The sequence below is a fragment of the Brassica oleracea genome, chromosome C9 (genome assembly GCF_000695525.1).
Source record: "Brassica oleracea var. oleracea cultivar TO1000 chromosome C9, BOL, whole genome shotgun sequence".
In the NCBI taxonomy this organism is placed as follows: Eukaryota; Viridiplantae; Streptophyta; class Magnoliopsida; order Brassicales; family Brassicaceae; genus Brassica; species Brassica oleracea.
Window position 1 is genome coordinate 34,093,400 of NC_027756.1, and position 19,680 is coordinate 34,113,079.

At 36.7% G+C, this 19,680-nt stretch overlaps 5 protein-coding genes and 1 pseudogene across 6 annotated transcripts; 4 read left to right on the top strand and 2 right to left on the bottom strand.

The window, feature by feature from the left end:
- Positions 1-1,553: 1,553 nt before the first annotated feature.
- LOC106316343 (protein YLS9-like) lies at positions 1,554-3,019 on the top strand. The gene is made up of 3 exons (XM_013754220.1): positions 1,554-1,945; positions 2,287-2,650; positions 2,880-3,019. The coding sequence occupies exons 1-2, from the start codon at positions 1,640-1,642 to the stop codon at positions 2,602-2,604; spliced, it is 624 nt and encodes a 207-aa protein (XP_013609674.1). The 5' UTR covers positions 1,554-1,639; the 3' UTR covers positions 2,605-2,650; positions 2,880-3,019.
- A 774-nt stretch (positions 3,020-3,793) lies between these two features.
- LOC106315830 lies at positions 3,794-4,936 on the top strand. 2 transcript variants are annotated; one of them, XR_001264660.1, is made up of 2 exons: positions 3,794-3,916; positions 4,415-4,926. XR_001264660.1 is itself a non-coding variant. In XM_013753657.1 (2 exons), exon 2 carries the CDS (start codon positions 4,445-4,447, stop codon positions 4,685-4,687), a length of 243 nt encoding a protein of 80 aa, XP_013609111.1. In that variant the 5' UTR covers positions 3,902-3,987; positions 4,415-4,444; the 3' UTR covers positions 4,688-4,936. The 2 variants fall into 2 exon arrangements, 1 of the variants encoding a protein (XP_013609111.1); XM_013753657.1 differs by having other exon boundaries at positions 3,902-3,987; positions 4,415-4,936.
- Positions 4,937-5,863: 927 nt separating this feature from the next.
- On the top strand, positions 5,864-9,856 carry LOC106315577 (transcription factor E2FB). Its single transcript, XM_013753344.1, has 14 exons — positions 5,864-6,339; positions 6,842-6,974; positions 7,193-7,249; positions 7,346-7,431; positions 7,513-7,601; positions 7,700-7,754; positions 8,216-8,268; positions 8,344-8,394; positions 8,474-8,522; positions 8,621-8,686; positions 8,768-8,844; positions 8,912-9,140; positions 9,314-9,383; positions 9,505-9,856. Exons 1-14 carry the CDS (start codon positions 6,157-6,159, stop codon positions 9,636-9,638), a joined length of 1,332 nt encoding a protein of 443 aa, XP_013608798.1. The 5' UTR covers positions 5,864-6,156; the 3' UTR covers positions 9,639-9,856.
- Positions 9,857-11,026: 1,170 nt separating this feature from the next.
- Positions 11,027-11,901, top strand: LOC106317165 (annotated as a pseudogene).
- Positions 11,902-12,312: 411 nt separating this feature from the next.
- LOC106313948 (probable CCR4-associated factor 1 homolog 11) lies at positions 12,313-13,386 on the bottom strand. The gene has a single exon (XM_013751885.1). It carries the CDS (start codon positions 13,235-13,237, stop codon positions 12,386-12,388), a length of 852 nt encoding a protein of 283 aa, XP_013607339.1. The 5' UTR covers positions 13,238-13,386; the 3' UTR covers positions 12,313-12,385.
- Positions 13,387-14,130: 744 nt separating this feature from the next.
- LOC106316680 (PHD finger protein MALE STERILITY 1) lies at positions 14,131-17,046 on the bottom strand. Its single transcript, XM_013754565.1, has 3 exons — positions 16,662-17,046; positions 16,012-16,294; positions 14,131-15,607 (listed from the first exon to the last, which is right to left on the bottom strand). The coding sequence occupies exons 1-3, from the start codon at positions 16,960-16,962 to the stop codon at positions 14,188-14,190; spliced, it is 2,004 nt and encodes a 667-aa protein (XP_013610019.1). The 5' UTR covers positions 16,963-17,046; the 3' UTR covers positions 14,131-14,187.
- Positions 17,047-19,680: the final 2,634 nt, after the last annotated feature.

Sequence of the window (19,680 nt, forward strand, 5' to 3'; positions counted from 1 at the left end):
TTTCTGCTTCCGGTTGTCGTTGAACTAACCCCATGAATTCGGTTATACCTTGTTGGTATTCTTCCGTAAGCAATCTCGTGTTCGGATCCAAATGAGGTCGATCGATCCAAGAACGATAATAATTTGAAGAAGACATGCTTTTTTCAATCAAATTCGTGTGTAAATATAGTATGTGAGAGGATGAAGAAATGGAGTGAATGAAGAGGTTGGGGGTGCGGGTATTTATAAAAGAAATGCTGCCAACAGTACCGAGGAAATTCCGACGGAATCCCGACGGCAACGGCTCTTTCCTCGGAATTTTTAAAATCACCCAACGGCTCTCTAACGGCTATAATATATCCTCGGATATTCGCCGGTGTTTTCCGAGGAATATAATTTCCTCGGTATTTCATCGGCAAATTTGTCGGAATATTCCGAGGATCTCATTTTCCGTCAGAATGTCCGTCAGAATTACGATGTTTTCTTGTAGTGCTTCTTGTAGTGCTTCTTGTAATTAGCTAACACCTAATAGGCTAAGAGCATGTTTATCCGGGGTTCTTAGTGAGGTTCTTAGTGTGTGGGTCCCCACAAAACCCTTAAGGATCGGTTACAAAAACTACTAATTAAGAACCGATTTTAGTGAGTTTCTTAGACTGTTCGCGGGCCCCACTGACTCGTGGCGGCCCGCGATTGATTTGCTTTTTAATTTTTAATTTTTTAAACAAAAAAAACCTAAGAAATGGGTTTCTTCAGGGATAAACATGCTCTAATATCCTTCCTCTAAATCGGATAAATACATGTGCAGTCATTTGTTAACAGTGAATTAATCAACTTTCACTTTATACCATGAATAAGTTATCCATTTATACCGCGTATCTAAAACCTCCATAAATCATTCCAAAGAACATTTCATCTATCTTCTTTCATATTAAGGATAATTAATAAATAACAAAAATGTGATAGTACCTTTATGTCAAAGTAGTATATATACATATAATATGACATTCAAACAAATTATAAAAATGTAGTTGAACATATAAAGTATACCTTTTATTGATCATAGTTAAAAGAGGAAAGCATATATTGTTATGCGATCTATAATGAATGTAAATATGAAATTATGATCATTTAGCTATAAATATTGCTAAAGAAAACAATTTTTGTCAAAGCATATATCTTATATGATACATCAGATCATCTGTTTCTCAATTCCTTGCCAAAATAAAGAGAAACGATATGTCGCTGCAAAAATAGGATTCGTCTCTCATCTCCAAAGGGCTTTCTCATGGTAATTGTTTATTTGGTACTCCAAAATTGTGAGTAAATTATTTCGACAATTGATGATGGACTAAAAACAACTTTTCCGAATTTTTCACTAAGTTAACAGTAACCATATTAAAAGAGAGTCCAAACTTTAGGTTTACAACAATTTAACAATGTGGTTACAAATGGAAACATAGGATTACTTAATAAATTGTTTCCAAGGAAATGATTGATTGAAAATTACGATACATTTATTTACCTTAACATTAACCACAAAGGCTCCATTTCACATAATAAGTAGCCCTCAAAACTTCATTACGGCTTATTCCAATCTCTTCACCCACCAAACAAACAACTCTCTCTCGAACCAAAACGTTGAACGCAACCAAACGCTACAATGACGGAAAAAGAGTGCAAGTTCGAGTACCGCAAATATGCGGAGGCGGCAACGAGACGCGTAGTGTACGGATTTATAGGCCTTGTCGCTACGGTTGCGGTTGTGATTTTCTTTGTCTGGGCAATACTTCACCCGCACAAACCGCGTTTTGTCCTGCAAGACGTTACCATTTACGAGTTCAACATCTCACAGCCTAATTTACTCAGTTCAAATCTCCAAGTAACTCTCTCTTCTCGCAACCCAAACGACAAAATCGGAGTTTTCTACGACCGCCTCGACATCTATGCTTCGTACCGCAACCAAGAGGTAACCTCTTGTGTTTTAATTCGATATTTTGCGTGTGTATTATCTATATATTCGTTGCTAAAATCAGGACCGACCATGAGATTTTATCGAATTTCACAGTTTAGTAAAAGTGTTGATATTATTTTTCTACAATTTAGGAACTTTTTTTTTTTTTTTTCGAACTCATTTTTACAATTTAGGAACTTATATTGACAAATGATTAAATTAAATTTTTGGTGTCATAGGGGAATGTTTCAGTTGTCTAAGTCCAGATCCTGCTGTTTATGGATCAGCAAAATGTATTATATTTTGTCGTTAATCCAAAAAACATGACACACCTTAAATTATGTTTTATTAACTAGGTGACCTTGGCGAATCTACTGCCGGAAACGTATCAAGGCCATCTGGAAGTGACAGTGTGGTCGCCGGTTCTGATTGGATCCGCCGTGCCAGTGGATCCTTACCTGACTCCGGCACTGAAGGAAGACATAAACGCCGGGATGGTGCTTCTAAACATCAAGATCGACGGTTGCGTTAAGTGGAAAGTAGGCTCGTGGGTATCTGGATGTTATCGGCTCCTCGTTAACTGTCCGGCGTTCATTCCCTTCTCCGGCCAGGTAGTCGGCGCCGGTCCTGCGATCAAGGACCAGCTTGCTCAGCAATGTGCTGTTGACGTATGATAAAAAGAAGACGAATATTTTTTTTAGACGAATAAAGGAGATAAAGGTATGTTAGAGCGCTTTGCTGTTAATTATTCTTTTAAGATTGTTCAAGAAATGATTCTTTTTCTTTAGGTAAATTTTGATAATTTAAAAGATATGCTTTCAAATTATATACCCACGTCAAATTTATCACCCGGTTTTACAATATTCATAATATATATTGTTGACAAAAATATTAAAAAAATCGATCACATGAATATTATCATTAACTAGGTGACATTTTGACTCTGCAGCCTGCACAAGAAATGCCAGGATTAGGCAAAGCTTACAAGGGTGGTTTTATTTTCTAGTTGGATATAAGAGGCACATGAAAACGACTATGTAGCTACTGGATATAATTTGTGGAATGAAAAAGTTGAAAATTTAGTTAAAATAGTAATCTAAAGCTCATGAAGAATAGTAGCTATAGCCCTTTTTCAGAAAAAGAAAGAAAGAATAGTAGCTATATTTATCTCTAGTGTATAGATAATTGTAGTGGATTAGTAAAAACTAAAAAGGTATTGTACCAAAGGTTTCTTTGTGGATCATGTTTCATGGAAAACAAAACCATGGAGAGTTTACATTGTACTAAAATTAAGTATCTTCTTCCACTGTTTGTTGTTGTTTTGGATCAATTGTTGTGTATATGTTGTTGGTGGTGAGATACACAAGAGACTCATATAGTCACTGTCACATACTCACATGTGAGGTGTGGAATCATCTTCATGTTAGTGACATTTGCACGCCCTTACGGTATACGTAGCGTGAAGCACAATACTCCTTACTTGTTTCTCCCTTTTAGTTACATTTTTTCTTTTGTGTGAAATTTTTAAAAGTTGACACGCTTTTTAGAAGTTTAGTTTACAGAAGATTCTTAACGCAAAAAGAAATTCGATAACTTTAGCTCCTCAACAAACTTCTTACTTGCCGCGTGCCGCTGTTGATTTAATGACGTTTGTAAGTAACCAACCAATGAACCAACGCATACACTTGTGGCCAGCCACATTGTCAATGTCAAACCAAAATATAAGGCAAAAAAAAAAAAAAGGCAACAAGAAAAAATGTTAAAACGTGCGATTTAATGGGCTGTTAATAAGTTGGGCCTTACCAAGAAACCAACATAAAGCCCATACATGTTAACGCAATATTTGATAAGATGCCGTCTGGGTTACTTCTGTTCTCTGGATTAGAGCTAGTGGACCAGAGACGACAAGCACTGTGTCTGGTCCGAAATTCTTCAACTTCCAGTGACTTCCACTATCGATTTCTGGATGTTCTCTCTGATTGAAAGGTAAACTGCCGAAATTTTCTGTCTTGCTTACATACCTCCTGTTATTTGAGATTCCCGGTTCTTTGATCCAGGTACGACTAATTTTGCTGGCTAGGTTTTAAATTATCGCTGATTGGATTGTTTAGGACCACCTTGTTTTCCGTACATAGTAACAGAAATTAAAGAGCTGTCTTGAACTTGTGGATCACTCATACTATGCGATCTTATTCTTATTCAATGCAATTTACTTGAAATTCATATGCTTTTTCAAAAACAAGATAGCTCGTGATGATGCTGATTTCGTTGTAAAATGGATGCAGAATATGACAATTCCATTGATGTGTATAATTTGATATAAGGGGTTGATGCTCCTAAATGTTACTACTTATCTAGCTTATGAAGAATTTCAATGCTGTGTGAATGTTTCCTTTAGGTGATGGAGAGATTATAGATTGTTGTGTTATTAAACCACCCTAAATTGCATCCCGCTAAAAGGTTGTGTGACAATACTCTATATAGGCCAAGGTGTTTTTATTCGTGGTTTTAAAGATGGGGAACAAAGCTACAACAACTGTGAAAGAAGAACGCGAAGAGATCCACTTGAAGGTTGTACCTCCAGTAGACAGGGCTTTTATGCGTTGGCTTGCAAGAGATCTACAGAGAGTTCAGGGATTCAAACCGAAGAACACTCGTGCCATCACTCCTCCTGATAGCTACATCGAGTTCATGCGGTTGAATGGATCGCTTGATGTTGATTTGGATGACCCTGATCTTGCCCATTTGTTCAAGTAAAACAAAAATGGTGGCTGCGTTTCTTTCTTTTTTTTTAAACAGCTCAAGCTTTTTCAAAGTCTTAGCGTCTCTTTTGATTACTTTACACTTGAGCTTGTGTGTTTAAATGGGATACAAGTGTCTGCATTCAGATAAACAAATGTTTTCTATTCAGTTGTCTTAACATTGCCAAAAGTTGTATGAGCTGGTGGATTTAATTTGGATTTTATCTCAAAACTCAAAACATAAATAGTTTTCTGTTTTCTGTAATGGTTTCTTTCTGGGTCAACATATCATTAGTGTTCATCTGCTCCGTTACTGGGTCAACTATCACCTTTTTTTTTTTTTGCTAAAAACAACCTATCACTTTTATAGTTTAAACTAAATTTAGTCGACAAAATTGAGATCAATTCAAACTAGAGAGAGGTTTAACCAGTTCCATGGGGGCTTAAACGGTTTGGAATCTTTAATTCAATATAATCAATAAAAATCAAACAAAAGTTTTGGTATGCTGATTAAACCATCAATGCATAAATATTGAACCAATTATTCTATAGTACTAGTCACATTGTGACTTTCATTTATATTAGATGTTGGCTCTATTAGACACAAAGTGTATCAAATCGGTAATTGGAAGAGATTTTAAGTAATATATAAGATAGATGAACCATTTTATTTATCACCAATTAGTTTTAGGTTAGAAGCTCATCTAGCTTAACATTGGTATCAGAGCCCGATCCACGCAGTCCAACCCGATCCACGTCGATCTGGCCTAAAGTTGGCTCATCGATCTTTGTCCGAACATTCCGAGATTGACGCTTAAAGAACCATCGATGGACCATTTCACTTATCACCAATTGGTTTATATGAATATATACATATTTTTAGAACATATAAGCTTCATTAATTCAGCTCCAATTTTTAATTTTCATAACTAGATTGCATAGCTTTGTTGATTGCTTGACTTAAAACCTTTATATTTAATTTATTATAAAACCGGAAATCTAATAATTATAATTAAAAAAAAAAAAGAGAGAGGATTATTTGTAGGGATATTTAGTTTTTAAAACTGATTTATTATAGCATTACAATTGGATTCGAACCACAGACCTGAGTGTAGAATCCTTTCTAGCTTAGCCTTCCACGCAGTGATATTTAGTCAAGAGAGAAAAAAAGATTGTGCGATTCTTCCTTCCCTCCACATCAGTTATCTAAACCAAACGCAACTCATTCCCTCGTTTTCTCCTCGTCTCCCACCGTCTCTTTACTTTTTTTCCTCTTCCTCTTCCTCTTCCTCTCCCGCTTTTTTTTTTTTTCTCGTCTCGCCGATCTCCTCCTCACATTCCCTTCCCGGAATCCCCGCACTCCCAGCCGCAGATCCGCCTCCGTTAGGATCTCCGCCTCCCGGAGATCTCAATTTCTGGAGAGATTCTCTATCCCCGAGATTGCCGTTTCGTTTGCGGTGGTGCGGATTCTCGAGATTCGCTCCCATGTCGGACTCTCACCAACGACCCGAGCATAATCCGCCGTCTAAGCGGCAGCATCATCCTTCTGCGGCTTCTATGAAGCCTCCGTTAGTTGCTCCCGGCGAGTATCACCGATTTGACGCGGCGGAGACGCACGGAGGCGGAGGTCTTGATCAGGTTTCCGAGGAAATTGTTATCAAATCTTCCGTAAGTCTTTTAGTTAGGGTTTTAGGTTGTGAATTTTGAAGTTATCGGTTTATAATTCTCGTGTTTTAGGCTTTGGCTAATTTTAACAATATTGGAATATCATAAGCGATGAGAATCTGATTTGACGGTGGTGTAATCGCGTTTAGCCACTCTGATTGCATTGCGTATTGCAAGTTAGTATATAGTCTATGATTAGTTTAGCTGCTGTTCTAGGGTTTGTGGTGTTTCATGTTCTTGCTAATTTAGTATTAGATGAGTGCCTCTGTTGAGTTAAATTACTCTCTGAGTTTTGCTTTGTTGGCCGTTGGAGTTTATGGTTTGCCTTATGCTTTTAGACTCAGTGGAGTGACAGTAGTATGGTGCTGATAGGATAAGCTTATAGAAATTAAGCGTGGAGTGTCTGTCAGCTTCAGTTAGTTATTCATCTGCTTAAAGCTTTCGCTTTTTTTTCAAGTTTGGTGTATTTAACTCTACAAGACTGTTTTTTTTATTTATTGAGCAGCTGAAGCGGAAGACAGATTTGGTAAACCAGATGGATGAGCCTAGTGAATTGAATGCCGGTCTTCTCCAAACACCTGTGCCAGCGAAAGGAGGGAAGGCCAAGAAATCATCTAGATCAGTGAAGGCTAATGCAGGTGAGTTTTGGACTGAAATGCTCTGTGTTTCTTATCTACCTACACAGACAACTGTTATCAGGAACCATAAATGTTTGTTTACTTATATGTGGTGGTCATCTGAGCTAAACCTTTCTTTATTGGTTTCATCTAATAATTGCGGCCTAACAGTTACATGAAAAAAGAGAATGGGAGGGACCCTTGTAATGTAGTGAGAAGGATCTTTTTTTTGTTGGCAGGTTCTCCTGGAAATAACTTGGCACAGGCTGGTTCTTGTCGATATGATAGCTCGCTAGGTAATAACTTATAGCACAAACTAATATTTATTTTCAATGATAAATCTTTCCTTCGTTTTTTTTCTCTGTAATAATATATGATCTAATGTGCTTCAGCTCTTTTGACAAAGAAATTTATCAATCTGATAAAACAAGCAGAGGATGGTATTCTTGATCTGAATAAAGCAGCTGATACTTTAGAGGTGGCATATTCATACTCCTTACCAACCCTCTTGATGTATTAATTTCTGTCAAATCTTTGATGCATTTTCGTGTTGATGCAGGTACAAAAGAGGCGGATATACGATATAACCAATGTTTTAGAAGGAATAGGTCTGATAGAGAAGACACTCAAGAACAGGATTAAGTGGAAGTAAGGATATCATATGAATATCACATCTTAGATTCTTTTGATTTGATACCTCATGTATTATTAGTCACGTTTTCTGAGTTTTCTTTTGTCTCTCTTAGGGGCCTCGATGTCTCAAACCCAGGCGAAACAATGGAAAACATAGCTAACCTACAGGTATATAGCATGCGTAGATGTTCCTTTACCTGTCACTGTCAGATGTTCCACTGCAAAATATGTTCTGCATTGCTCAGTATATTATCATCAATTTTAATAATCGTTCTTATAATAAGTCACATTGTCTTTCCTGAACATCGTATGAATCCGCATTAGTAGAGTTCTTGTTATACCTTTTCTTCGCGATCTTAACTGTTAAAGAGGTAACTAGGATACTAGTAACCAAAAGCTCTGTATTGTACTTTCTGCTAGTACATTTGAAGGAGGCGTTTTTATTTTATGTTTCTCATATAGTCTAAACACACATCTGTTTGTAAGTGAATGATTGGTTACTGCAATTCTTTTGAAGTCTTAGTCACTCATTTATTTCTTGTTTCGGTTTTCTGTTTGAAAAACTATTCAGATTATTCATACTTTCATTAATTAGTTTGACATTTTGTTATCCCTCAATCCTCAAACAGGATGAAATACAAAACCTTTCATTTGAGGAGGCAAAATTGGATGACCAGATCAGGTATTCTCGATGATCATTTTCTTTTCCGTTTCTGCTTTGTTTTCTGTATCTTATTGACAGTCAACCTGGTTGCAGAGAATCACAAGAAAGATTAACAAGCTTGAGCGAGGATGAAAACAATAAAAGGTAAGCTTCTCCTACTCTCCTGGCGACATGCACACTACAATAACAATATACCTATTTGCTCTGACTCTGCACCTTTTAGGCTTCTGTTTGTTACTGAAGACGACATTAAGAACCTACCATGCTTCCAGGTTTGGTCTCCTTCTAGTAATTACGTGTTTCTCTTTCCCTTGCATTCTACTCACTGGGAAAAAAAAACTGATTTTCTGGTGTCTCTCATGCCTTTTAGAATAGTACGCTGATCGCTGTAAAGGCACCACATGGAACAACTCTTGAGGTGCCAGATCCTGATGAGGTAAAGCTTAAGAGCACACAATACCAAATGAGCGAGACATTGTATGTAATTATTTCCATTACTTATCCTTCCATTAAACAGGCTGGTGGTTATCCTCAGAGGAGATATAGAATAATTTTGAGAAGCACTATGGGACCAATAGACGTGTATCTCGTCAGGTAAATCCTGTCCTCAATTGGATTTATAAAACTGAAGTGAGACTGACATTTTATTTTGTTATACAAGTCAATTCGAAGAGACATTTGAGGACATTCCTAATGCTGATGAACCTTCAAATGTTCCATCAACGTCTGGTCTCCCTGATAACCAAGATGTTTCCATGCCAATGAAAGAGGACATCACCATCAAAAACATGGAAACACAGGCAGTTGATGATACACAAAGAGTTTCCTCCGACATCGAATCTCATGACTTTGTTGATGGTATCATGAAGATTGTTCCTCCAGATTTGGATGTAAGTCCCAACTTCTTCTTCTTCCTTAAAAAGTTAAAAATGATTTCACCACTTGCATAATCGCAATCTACACACTTCAGAAGGCAACATATAGCCAGGAATAGTAAGATCATATGCAAATCAGATTTTCAAAGCTTAATTAATTAATTATCTGAGTGTTACATTATGCACAGATGGATGTAGATTACTGGCTTCGGTCAGAGGTAGGCGAAGTCAGCATCACAGACATGTGGCCAAACGAATGTATCCTTGATTCCGTCACTTTCTCTGCTTTGATTTAAATCTCTCTTTTAGCTTTTGAAGTTTTTTTTTTCCGTTTCCAAATATTAAATCTGTTTAGAGCTCCTTCACTCATAATCATTAGCTGAACCGACCTGGAACCAGATGGTTTCATTTGATCAAGGCGCTGGACCGAGCAACACAACCATGGAACAGTCACAAACTACGTCGAGCCCAAAACCAGAACAATCCACTGCTAAGAGATCGACAAGTAGCTGAAGTTACCTTACTACACTACAAACACCACCGCATATCTGTATATCCATAGTTATGTTGTACTTGTATAGTAGCTGCATGCGTTATCATAGCAATTAGCATTGCAAAATAAAACTTGAGAAAGCAACCCTCTGTTGTTTTTTTTTTCTTCGTTTTTAGCCTATCAGCATTTGTAGAATAGCCTTTAACCCATTTGATTTCTTAAGATTCATTCTCAAGTGAAAATGCCAAACGTTTTAATAGGATTTTAATCAGGTGCTTAAAAAGTTTTCAAATGTGCTATGTGGTATACTAAAACGTTACTATAATAACCTTTCCTCTACAACCAAAACCTCTCCCACAAGAAAATATTATTCAAAGCTATTAGATTTCTCTCTTCCGTCCTCAAATTGTTGGAGCGTGGAGTAGCTGCACCCCTAATTAACCTTACATGAATTTAAATAGGTCAATTTAGCATTATGATTGTTGTGTCTATGTGAGCAAGTTAGAAAATGAGTCATATATTTGATGCTCTATGTAGATGATATACTGATAGCTACATAAAAGATGTGTGAGATTCGGAAGATGCAAGAGCATTTGAGTTCTGAGTTTAAGATGGAAAATCTGAGTTAAGCAAAAAATATTATAAGAATGGAGATCTCAAGAGATAGGGAGAAGAAAAAATTGTTCCTGTGCTAACAAGATTCATGATGTCTTCTGCTAAGGGCATTTCCAACCCAATTCTATTTTTTCTTCTAAAATGGAATAAAAATGAATATTGAGTAAATAATGCTCCAACCTAATTTCATATCTCACTCCTATTGGAATTTACTCTATAAATGGAGGAATCTATTTTTTGGTTGTTAATGGAGTGAGAAATTGAGTAGGGTTGGAGCATTATTACTTCATATTCACTTTTACTCTATTTTGAAAGAAAAAATAGAGTTTTAATGTTCATCTCACCACATATGTGCTCAATCTAAAGACTAAATATGTCTTGATTACTTATGCTATTAGTACTGTTTGATTTAAAATAAAATTTAGTTCATTTTTGTTTGAGTGATTTCTTTTTGGACATCACTTTTTTATATGTAAATCCTAATAACACGAGAAGTAGTTTTAGACCATTTCCAATGGTTTACTCTATTTTTTACTCTAAAATAGAGTTACTCTATAATAGAGTTTGAGTATGCTCCAATAATACTCTATTTTAGAGTAAAAAATAGAGTGATGAACAAAAAAAAAATAAGTTACTCTATATTTGAAGTATTTTTCACTCTATTATAGAATGGAAAATAGAGTATAATTGGAGCATTTTTACTTCAAACTCTATTTTAGACTGAAAAATAAAGTGAGATCGGGGATGTTCTTACAAGAAAAACACAAAAGGTAATTTTCTCCAAATGATATATAGCATGACTTACAAAAGTAACATTGAAAACAAATAGAATTATTTTTCTTAAAAAGAGAGCAAATCATCAAAATTGTTAAGCATCTCCCAAGCAAAGAGAAATGCTGAATCTTCAAGCTAAGTTAAAAACAAAAAGAAAGGTTCCTCTTTTCACATACTTTTCCCCACACCAAACACACTCACTCAATCATCTCAACTTCTTTTTCCTCCCGTCTCTGTAATTAAAAAAAAAATGTCTTTGAAGAAGAAGAGAAAATATACACTCAAAACCATATTCAAGCCCATTTGTATGGCATGCAGTTGCGGCTCTACCGTTCGGCCTTCATCTCACAGCTACTACACCCCGGGACCACAAGTTTCTCCCACGGTGTTACGCAGCCCTTGTCCTAAGATTGACAAGAGCGTCGCAATGGCTAAGGAATCAATCAATACATTCCAAGATTACAAGAACTCAATGAACCAGATGATTGACGAGAGAGATATCGAAACACAAGATGATCTTAAGGAGCTTCTTAGGTGTTTCTTGGACATAAACCCTCCTCCTCATCACAATCTCATTGCAAGGGCTTTTGTGGACGTCTGTTCACATCTTCGGCCACCACATGACAGCCGTGGAAAGTCACTTGGGAGATTGCTTCGTCTTTATGTCACTCCTCTTGATAATAATGATGATGATTGACACCAAACCTCTTCATTAAAGACGACAAACTGATCGTCCTCATGAATATATGTTACGCTATTGTGAATAATTAAATTTTACTTAAGATATCTATTCATATCCATGTTTTATGATGGGCAAATTTCCAAAATAGCACATTTCTAAGTTTATATCACAAAAATAGCACTCCAAAACTAAAATGACCAAAATAGCATATTTATAAGTTTATCCTTTGAAAATTTTAATTTTTTTATTTTTCAAAATTTGAAATCTTATCCCCAAAACCTCATTTCTCAACTCTAAACCTTAAACCCTAAACCCTAAACTCTAAACCCTAAACCCTAAACCCTAAATTCTAAACCCCACCCTTTAACTCTAAATCCTAAGTTTGTGACTTTTGATAAAACATTAAGTGCTATTTTTGTGACTTTTGACCTTGAGTGCTAGTTTGAGAACAAAAACTTGATTTAGTGCTATTTTTGTCTTTTTCTCTTTTATGATTCAACCATGGAAGACTATGTGAGAACAATTAAAGTATCAAACAAAAATCAAATGTGGATTATGCACGCTGTTTTGCGACTATATATTAAAAATCGATTTATATTTGTATTGTTAAATTGTGTAATAAATAAATCAAATGTGCATTATGCTGTATTATTAAACTGAAGTTGATTAGTTTAAATTCCAATAATAGCCCCCATTTCAAAAAACCTCTAAACCGTACAAAACTCCGGCGTGTTTCTCCGGCCCATCCTCAACGAAGTACAAGTCCCTCATCCTCTGAAACGCATGCCACGTCAGCAAGCTATCCGAACCGGCCTGATGACACTTCCCAACCGCCCGGTTAACCTCAAGCGACCGAGCCAACCGGTCCAAACCGCCGTACAATCTCCTCTCGCAGAACCTCATCATGTGCTTCACATCGTAAACTCTCTCGCCGAAAAACGCCCTGAGCAGCCGGAGGAACTCTCCCAGCGAGCTCGGAAGCTCCCGGCGCGTGAGGATCTTCACCAGGTAACCGAAATCGTACGCGCTGTGAAACGTCACCCAGCTCACCGACTCGTTGCAGATCAGCCCCGACGACATCATCAGCTCCGCGAACCTCTCCGACACGACCCCTTCGCTGCGGTTACGCTCGAAATCGATCCCGTGACGGCGGAGGAGCTCGATCGAGTCCGCCGCGTGGGGGTCGCGGTCCACGTCGAAGTCGCGGAAGTTGAACTCCCAGATGAATTGACGCCCGTCGCCGCCGAGATCGGGGAGGTTGCCGTCGGCGTCGGAGAGAGTGAGGCCGACTTGGATGAGGCTGAGAGAGTCGACGTTGGATTTGAGAAGGTTGTAGAGATAACCGGGGTTTCCACGGCGGAGAAGAGCTGGCTCCGCCTTGTGAATAACGCCGGGAAACTCGGTGTCCATGGAGATGAAGGGGAAATCTTCGACGATTCGGCTAATCAGCTCAAACTCAGAGTCGAGATTCTCAGCCCAGACCGAACGAATCACGATTGATCCGGTACGATCGGAGAGATCTGCATCAGGAGGATCCATCATCGTCATCGATTCAAATCGTATACAGTCTGAAACTCCGTCTTCTTGATGTGCTTATATATTTCTAAGTTTGGTATCTGCAGTATATATAATAAGTGTTGTAGTGTGTGAGATACGCGTCTTGGAGACGCTTTGACTCTCGTGTTTGTTACAAACGCAACTTCTGTGTATCTAGACTCAGTCAGTCCAAGTTGGCTTTTATCTTGTACCCAATCATTGCATTTGCACACCTAAAGTCGTTATAATTTAATTACATCTCTATTCGTTACGAGTTGCGATACGAGGGATATGTCAGTGCGGTTAAGGTTACAAACAATGAATGTCTAACGCATTAAAGATTATATTTTGTAGAAAAGGTAACGTTTGGTATAATAGTTGGTTGGTCTAATGATGATTCATCTCCTTTTTCTATTTCTAGGATGTACATTATAGTAGTTTATACGATATGGATAATGGATTGGAGTTGAATTAGTTATGCATATAGAATTTTACTCTCTTGTCCCAGGTAAAATGATGATCTCATCGTTACACATTAGGCAGAAAAGATAAAGTCGAAGATCTTTCCTTGAGCTCCTTTGATTTATCAAAATTAAAAGTAGATTGACCATAGATAATTTACTGTTGTAATCGGTATAGGGATATGATGAATCCAAGGTAAAATTATTTTTGGAATGAAAAAATGAGATGATATATAACATGAAAATAAAAACTCAACTATTAGTGGACTATTGAATTTCTTTCCTTTTACATATTCAGCAACATTTGATACATGAAATATATTTAAAGAAAATTAGAAATATTTATTTTTTTCATGTAGAAAATTGAAATTGTTTTAAACCTTTGTTCATTATAACTGGTTTATTATTTTTATCTGATCTTTTCTCAAATAAACACACGTGAGGAATATAATTATTTTATGAAGTATAAATAGAAATCAAAGCTTATAACATGATTGGTTTTCAAGGCAAAAAAGAGAGAGGAATAAGATGTTGATCACAGCTTTGACAAAGAAAAATGAGAGGAACTTCCTCGTTATGTTGAACACCAACACACCTTGTGTGTTGCCATACTTCACAAATATCACAACACACCATCCTCTCTCCATCTTCCTCCTTCGCTCCACATTCACACTCGATCCTCTTATCCTTCTTCTTACTATCTTCATCATCATAATACTTCATCACTTCAATGTTCATCATCACTCCTACATTCCCATCTAACACCAATCCTTTGTTCCCATTCAATGCCATTTCATCGACCCATGGAGCCATCTCCCTTTGATTATCCACCACGACGTCTCTTAGTTCCCAATAGATCTCTCTGAACACTCTCTCTGCCTCTCTATACACTTCACTCATTGTTGCATTTTTGTTCACCACTATGCATTCTTGTGGAGGCATCTTTATGTCGTTGTTATGATGATGAGATTTCCACGCGATTGTGCAGAATATTCCTAATTTGCCACCTCCATCTAACTGAATTGTTTTCATCAATGTATCTCTGATGTAGTGATACTCTTTGATGAAGTACTTAGCGTCGAGGATAGCCCTTGAAGCCATTCCGATTTGGTTCAATATGCCTATGGGGCCTAACACTCCCTTGTAGTCCATAAGAATGTGTTTGTAAAAGTATACCATGTCTTTCATCACTTGACCTCTTGTGATCTTGTTATGTCCGTTCGTCGTGGTAGTAGTCTTCCCCATTTGATATTGATTTTGAAGGGTTGTGAGTTCATGGTTACTACTTGGTAATAAATTTGATATGTCCTCCAAGCAATACTCTAGCACTTTCTTCACCGGGTTTAGACTACGTCGGACCAAATAGTTCCCGACCACTTGGTTACCGAGCGACTTCAACACGAAGTCAAGCAAACCCGTGTCCCCGATGTAATTTCTAGCTGCGTCCCTCACTTCTTGTCTCGATATCCACCGGCATTCGACCCTTTTCAAAGACTCTATAACCACTTTAATAGCCATTTGAATCCGTTTTTGAGACCATCTACAGTTGGTACTATCAATGGAGATGATTTGGTTTCGGGAGTTATTCATGTAGTTGTCTCTTGGAAGACGCGAATGGAGATGAAGCATGAACATGAAGAGATCACTGAGAGTAATCAATGGCTCGGTGGATAAAGTTTGATACCTTGACAAGAGGATTGGAGTCTCACGGTTAAGGCTGGTTAGGTGATGGTTAAGCAAACACAAGGGTACGTAGCGGACCGACTCAAGTGCCTTCTCGTAAATCTTTTGAGTCACTCCGTATGTCCCTGACCCGAACCGGTAACCCCAACGACCGAACCACGGCTCTCCTTTTGCTACTCCATGCAGCAGCCTCAGTTCCATCCCTTTCTTGTGCGATGCATCGTTCAACCCTATTTTCCTATATCCAACATATATACCATAACATAATAAGATACAAATAATTGTTACCATTTCTAATAAAATGGCCTAATATGTGAAATTTATAACTAAAAGCAAAAGAGAAAATTCGAATAATATCTATAATTCGAAACTAAAATCCAGAATTTCGTCCCAAGTTCTATAAAGTGGTGGTTTCTTGAGTTAACAAAGTTACTAGTATGGTTGAAATTGCTCTCAACCATGTGTTGAATCTTTAAAGCACTTGACTACCATGAATTAAATGGTTAAAAATCCAAACTTTATTATTTATGACAAGTCATAGAATTCTGCTGAATGGTTTAGTACCATATGATATGTATCACGTGAACATTGCACAACGTATACAAATATAAAAGATGATAATTATAATCTTAATACGTATACCTGGCCTTTAAACCAGAGCAGAGGCGATCCCACAACTCCATGACTTGATGACCGGTTAAGTCGGAACCGGACTCGATGCCATTGATTGAGAGCAAGTGACCAAATCCGTTGGAGTGGAAAAAGCCGTGAAGGACATGGCCTTGAAGTTCCACAAGATGGGAGAGGCTTTCTTTTTCGGGAGAAACCAAGATTCCTCCTTCTAGTTTTAGAAAGGCGGCCATTGTTTCCTTTGAGGGGATCACGAAATGGTACTTCTTGTTGCATATCATGTGGTTTCCCCAACCTGTAATGTTCCATAAATAAATGCATAATACATATTGTTGACCTATTACATGTAACATATTAAAATTAACATATGAAATTTGAATCAATGAAACTATCATCCTTCTAAAAGAGGTTGAGCCTCCAACACTCTTGGATCACCATATCATTTTTTTTTCCGCTTGTTATATTTTTCATAGATATGCAACGAAAAATGCTTACTCGTTGAGCTAAATTATCTTATCAGGTCTTTTTATTGTTACGTTGTGATCGTTGATCATATTATGGATGTATCAGCATGCACACACACATATAGATAGATAGATATCGATATGCAAAATATATATAGACAATGAGAGAAGTGGAGAGAAAGAGGGAGATGACGTCACCAACATATTGGCAATGGTTGCAACGGAGGTTAAGAGAGGCTTCGATGGGCTCTTCGACGACAAAGAGAAGAACATATAGAGGATTTGGGTGACGATGAACCTCGAGCTGAAAGGACCAACTTCCCATGAGACCGGAGCTCTCAAAGTGACCAAACTCAAGAAGCTTCCCAAGGTTGTCTCTAAAAGACAACTGGTTCAGCTCAGCGGGATGTCCTGTCTCTCCGAAAGTCTTCAGCCTAAAAACCGTACTTTCTCCTCTCTTCCTCTTCTTTGGAAGATCTGTTCGAATCAGATTCGACATCGTATCGAACTTTAGTTTGGTCTTGACAAGAGATACTGGTTGGTTTGGATTTATATATCATGGGTTTGTTATAATTATAAGAGGCCGAGAAGTGTTGAGGACGTGTGTGTGAAGGGTTTAGAGATATAGTAGTCATTAAGATGATGATCACACGATTAGTGCTTTATGGTGAAAAGGAAAAGTGAGTGAGAGAAAGAGAAAGGGTAATTAAACTGTGATTTAACAATTGATACTAATGGATTGGATGTTAGGTCTTGATATGTGCATGACTCTTGTATTCTTACAAGCATTAACAACTGTTCTTTCTTAGATAGAATAATTAAATACAAAACATTCGAACCCCACTGTCCCAAATCTATCTTTCATACAAATATTTATTTGAAAGGACTGATAATTTAATTAGTATCCGCCATTAGTTATTGTATATGCATCCTATATATGTATTTGTGTGTATACGCATGCAAAAAGATCGAGGGTGAGGAATGTCACGTGGCTTGAGAACATGAGAAGATATAATAATAAAATAATGAAGACATGCATTTGAGCTTCCCACTATTTTATAGAATCAGAGTAACTCTGTGTTCCGTCAATTTCTGTCATGAGCTACCTGCACTTACATGTATCTATTATTTCTATATGTACACGCAAACACACGTGTGTATATTGACGCTAGTCTATATATCAGATTTCGTTTCATATGCAAGCATGCAGCATAGCGTAGCTGCGGACTTCAAACTTTAATCGATTCTCAGTCTCATCAAATGAGGTTTGTACTGAGTGATTGGTGATGTATATGAATGTAATTTGTGGCGACTAAAAAACAAATAAAGCCTTTGACCAAAAAATAAAAGAAAACAAATAAAGCCTATATACCTCTTGATCATAGGAATCTTTTTAATTGGGCTTTATCAAAATCATAAAACCCACTAAAACTTTGGGAGGGCTAAACAACAAAAGAGACCGTGTCTAAAATACAAGTATCGATTGGTGACCACACGAAACAATATGGATAAAGAAAGTATTCGAAAACACTAATATATTCCGATTTGTTCAACTTTATGAATAGAGAAATATGCAAGGAAGTGGATCGACCTGATGTAGTAAGCAATATCTTTAGTTTTGAAAATACTTTTGAAAGAAATCAGTTTTTGTCTGTCTGTTAATTTGGCTTATGCGATTGAAACTGGGTAGTAGATCCTAGTAGTGATGTGGTATAATGATAAAAATAAATTTAGGTATAACTGGTGACCAAAGAATAAAAATGAATAATGCATTCCTAAATTTTTTTTACCATTTATAAGGAATAATTTTTTTTACCATTTATAAAGAGTAATTTTTTTCATTCTTTTTCATTTTTTTTATTCTAGAGTAATATAGAATAAATGCGTTCCTCACTCAGATTGATAAGAAATAATCTTTTTTTAATTTATTCTTATAATTTTATTTCTCTACATTTTTTCTTTACTTATTCATAATAATGTTCTTATACTGGTCACCGGTTAAACGGACGTACTTGTTGTTTCTTTTGATAGCTCGGAAAGGAACGAAACACACGTAATGCTGAATCCTACATTAATGTGAAAACCAACATGCATTTTTTTTAACCGGGCCTCGTGGTCTGGTGGTAAAGGAACCTCGGCTGAGGTGTCCGCCATCACGACTTCGAGCCCCGGCCACAGCGGATTTAACATCCCTTCCGTTGGGGCGCTGGACCCCCTACGAGGGATAGTTGGGAATGTGGCTGCCCAGATACCAGAGTTATCAAAAAAAAAAAAAAAAAAAAATTAGGTGAAGATTTTTTTTTTATAATAAGAAGAGCTTTTCTTCGTGATTTTATGGACATTTAATCTGTTAGTTCAACAACTTTGGTAACAAGTAAACCAAACCTATTTATTATTTGATGTATGATGTGTATATATGTGCATATACTTATCATTTAATGCTATACTAGTATATTTACTACTTAGAACATCTGCATTGAACTTTCAATGCAGAGGTTCACACTTTTCTCCAAAAAATAAAATATTAAAATATTCTTTTTTTTGTGAACTCAGCTCCTGCAGGTTCACTGGGATGAACCTGGTTCATCACTGTATCGCGAGCCCCACGCTACGTGGTGGCCCGCGATTGGTCTGCTTAATTTTTTTTTTTAAATCAAACGAAAAAATAAAAATAAAATAATAAAAAATTAAAGTTATGAACCTCACTCAAGGTTCATTAATGCAGATGCCCTAAGTACACAAAAAGGAAAAGAAAAATGTCTTTGTTTCCATATTTTTCATGTTAAACACGTAGTCATGTAACGTACATAATAACTACATATACATTGAACTTACAACAAGTCAACAAGTACTAATTTTCTATTTATAAAATTAAATATTGCAATGGTCAAGAAATGCCAAGCTAGCACCCATTACCCAAAACGGAATACCATCATTGTTTTGAAGATAATACACCCGTCATTAATATCCATAATCCACCACTGGAAACAATTCCTTGTAATCTTATTAGTCTTTTTTTGTAATCGCCTGTTGCAAAGAATCTATATTATTAAAAGAAAAGTACCCATTAAAAAATACCCCTAAGTTTTCTAACTTATTTACACTTTCATGTCACTAAAAATTAAATTAAACTATTCATTTTAATGCTTGTCTTTTCCAGTTAAATTAATGAGTTTTTCTTAATGAAATTTAAACTTAATGTCATTAAATGAACCTA

Bases quoted from the DNA above. Each gene is read 5' to 3' on its own strand.
- LOC106315577 (XM_013753344.1), top strand. From the start codon at position 6,157: ATGTCGGACTCTCACCAACGACCCGAGCATAATCCGCCGTCTAAGCGG. The intron at 7,432-7,512 runs GTGGCATATTCA...GTGTTGATGCAG, and splicing joins AAGCAGCTGATACTTTAGAG to GTACAAAAGAGGCGGATATA. The intron at 7,602-7,699 runs GTAAGGATATCA...TGTCTCTCTTAG, and splicing joins AAGAACAGGATTAAGTGGAA to GGGCCTCGATGTCTCAAACC.
- LOC106313948 (XM_013751885.1), bottom strand. From the start codon at position 13,237: ATGACGATGATGGATCCTCCTGATGCAGATCTCTCCGATCGTACCGGA.
- LOC106315830 (XM_013753657.1), top strand. From the start codon at position 4,445: ATGGGGAACAAAGCTACAACAACTGTGAAAGAAGAACGCGAAGAGATC.
- LOC106316343 (XM_013754220.1), top strand. From the start codon at position 1,640: ATGACGGAAAAAGAGTGCAAGTTCGAGTACCGCAAATATGCGGAGGCG. The intron at 1,946-2,286 runs GTAACCTCTTGT...TTTATTAACTAG, and splicing joins CTTCGTACCGCAACCAAGAG to GTGACCTTGGCGAATCTACT.
- LOC106316680 (XM_013754565.1), bottom strand. From the start codon at position 16,962: ATGTCGAATCTGATTCGAACAGATCTTCCAAAGAAGAGGAAGAGAGGA. The intron at 16,295-16,661 runs GTGACGTCATCT...GGAACATTACAG, and splicing joins CAACCATTGCCAATATGTTG to GTTGGGGAAACCACATGATA. The intron at 15,608-16,011 runs GTATACGTATTA...TGTTGGATATAG, and splicing joins TGCTCTGGTTTAAAGGCCAG to GAAAATAGGGTTGAACGATG.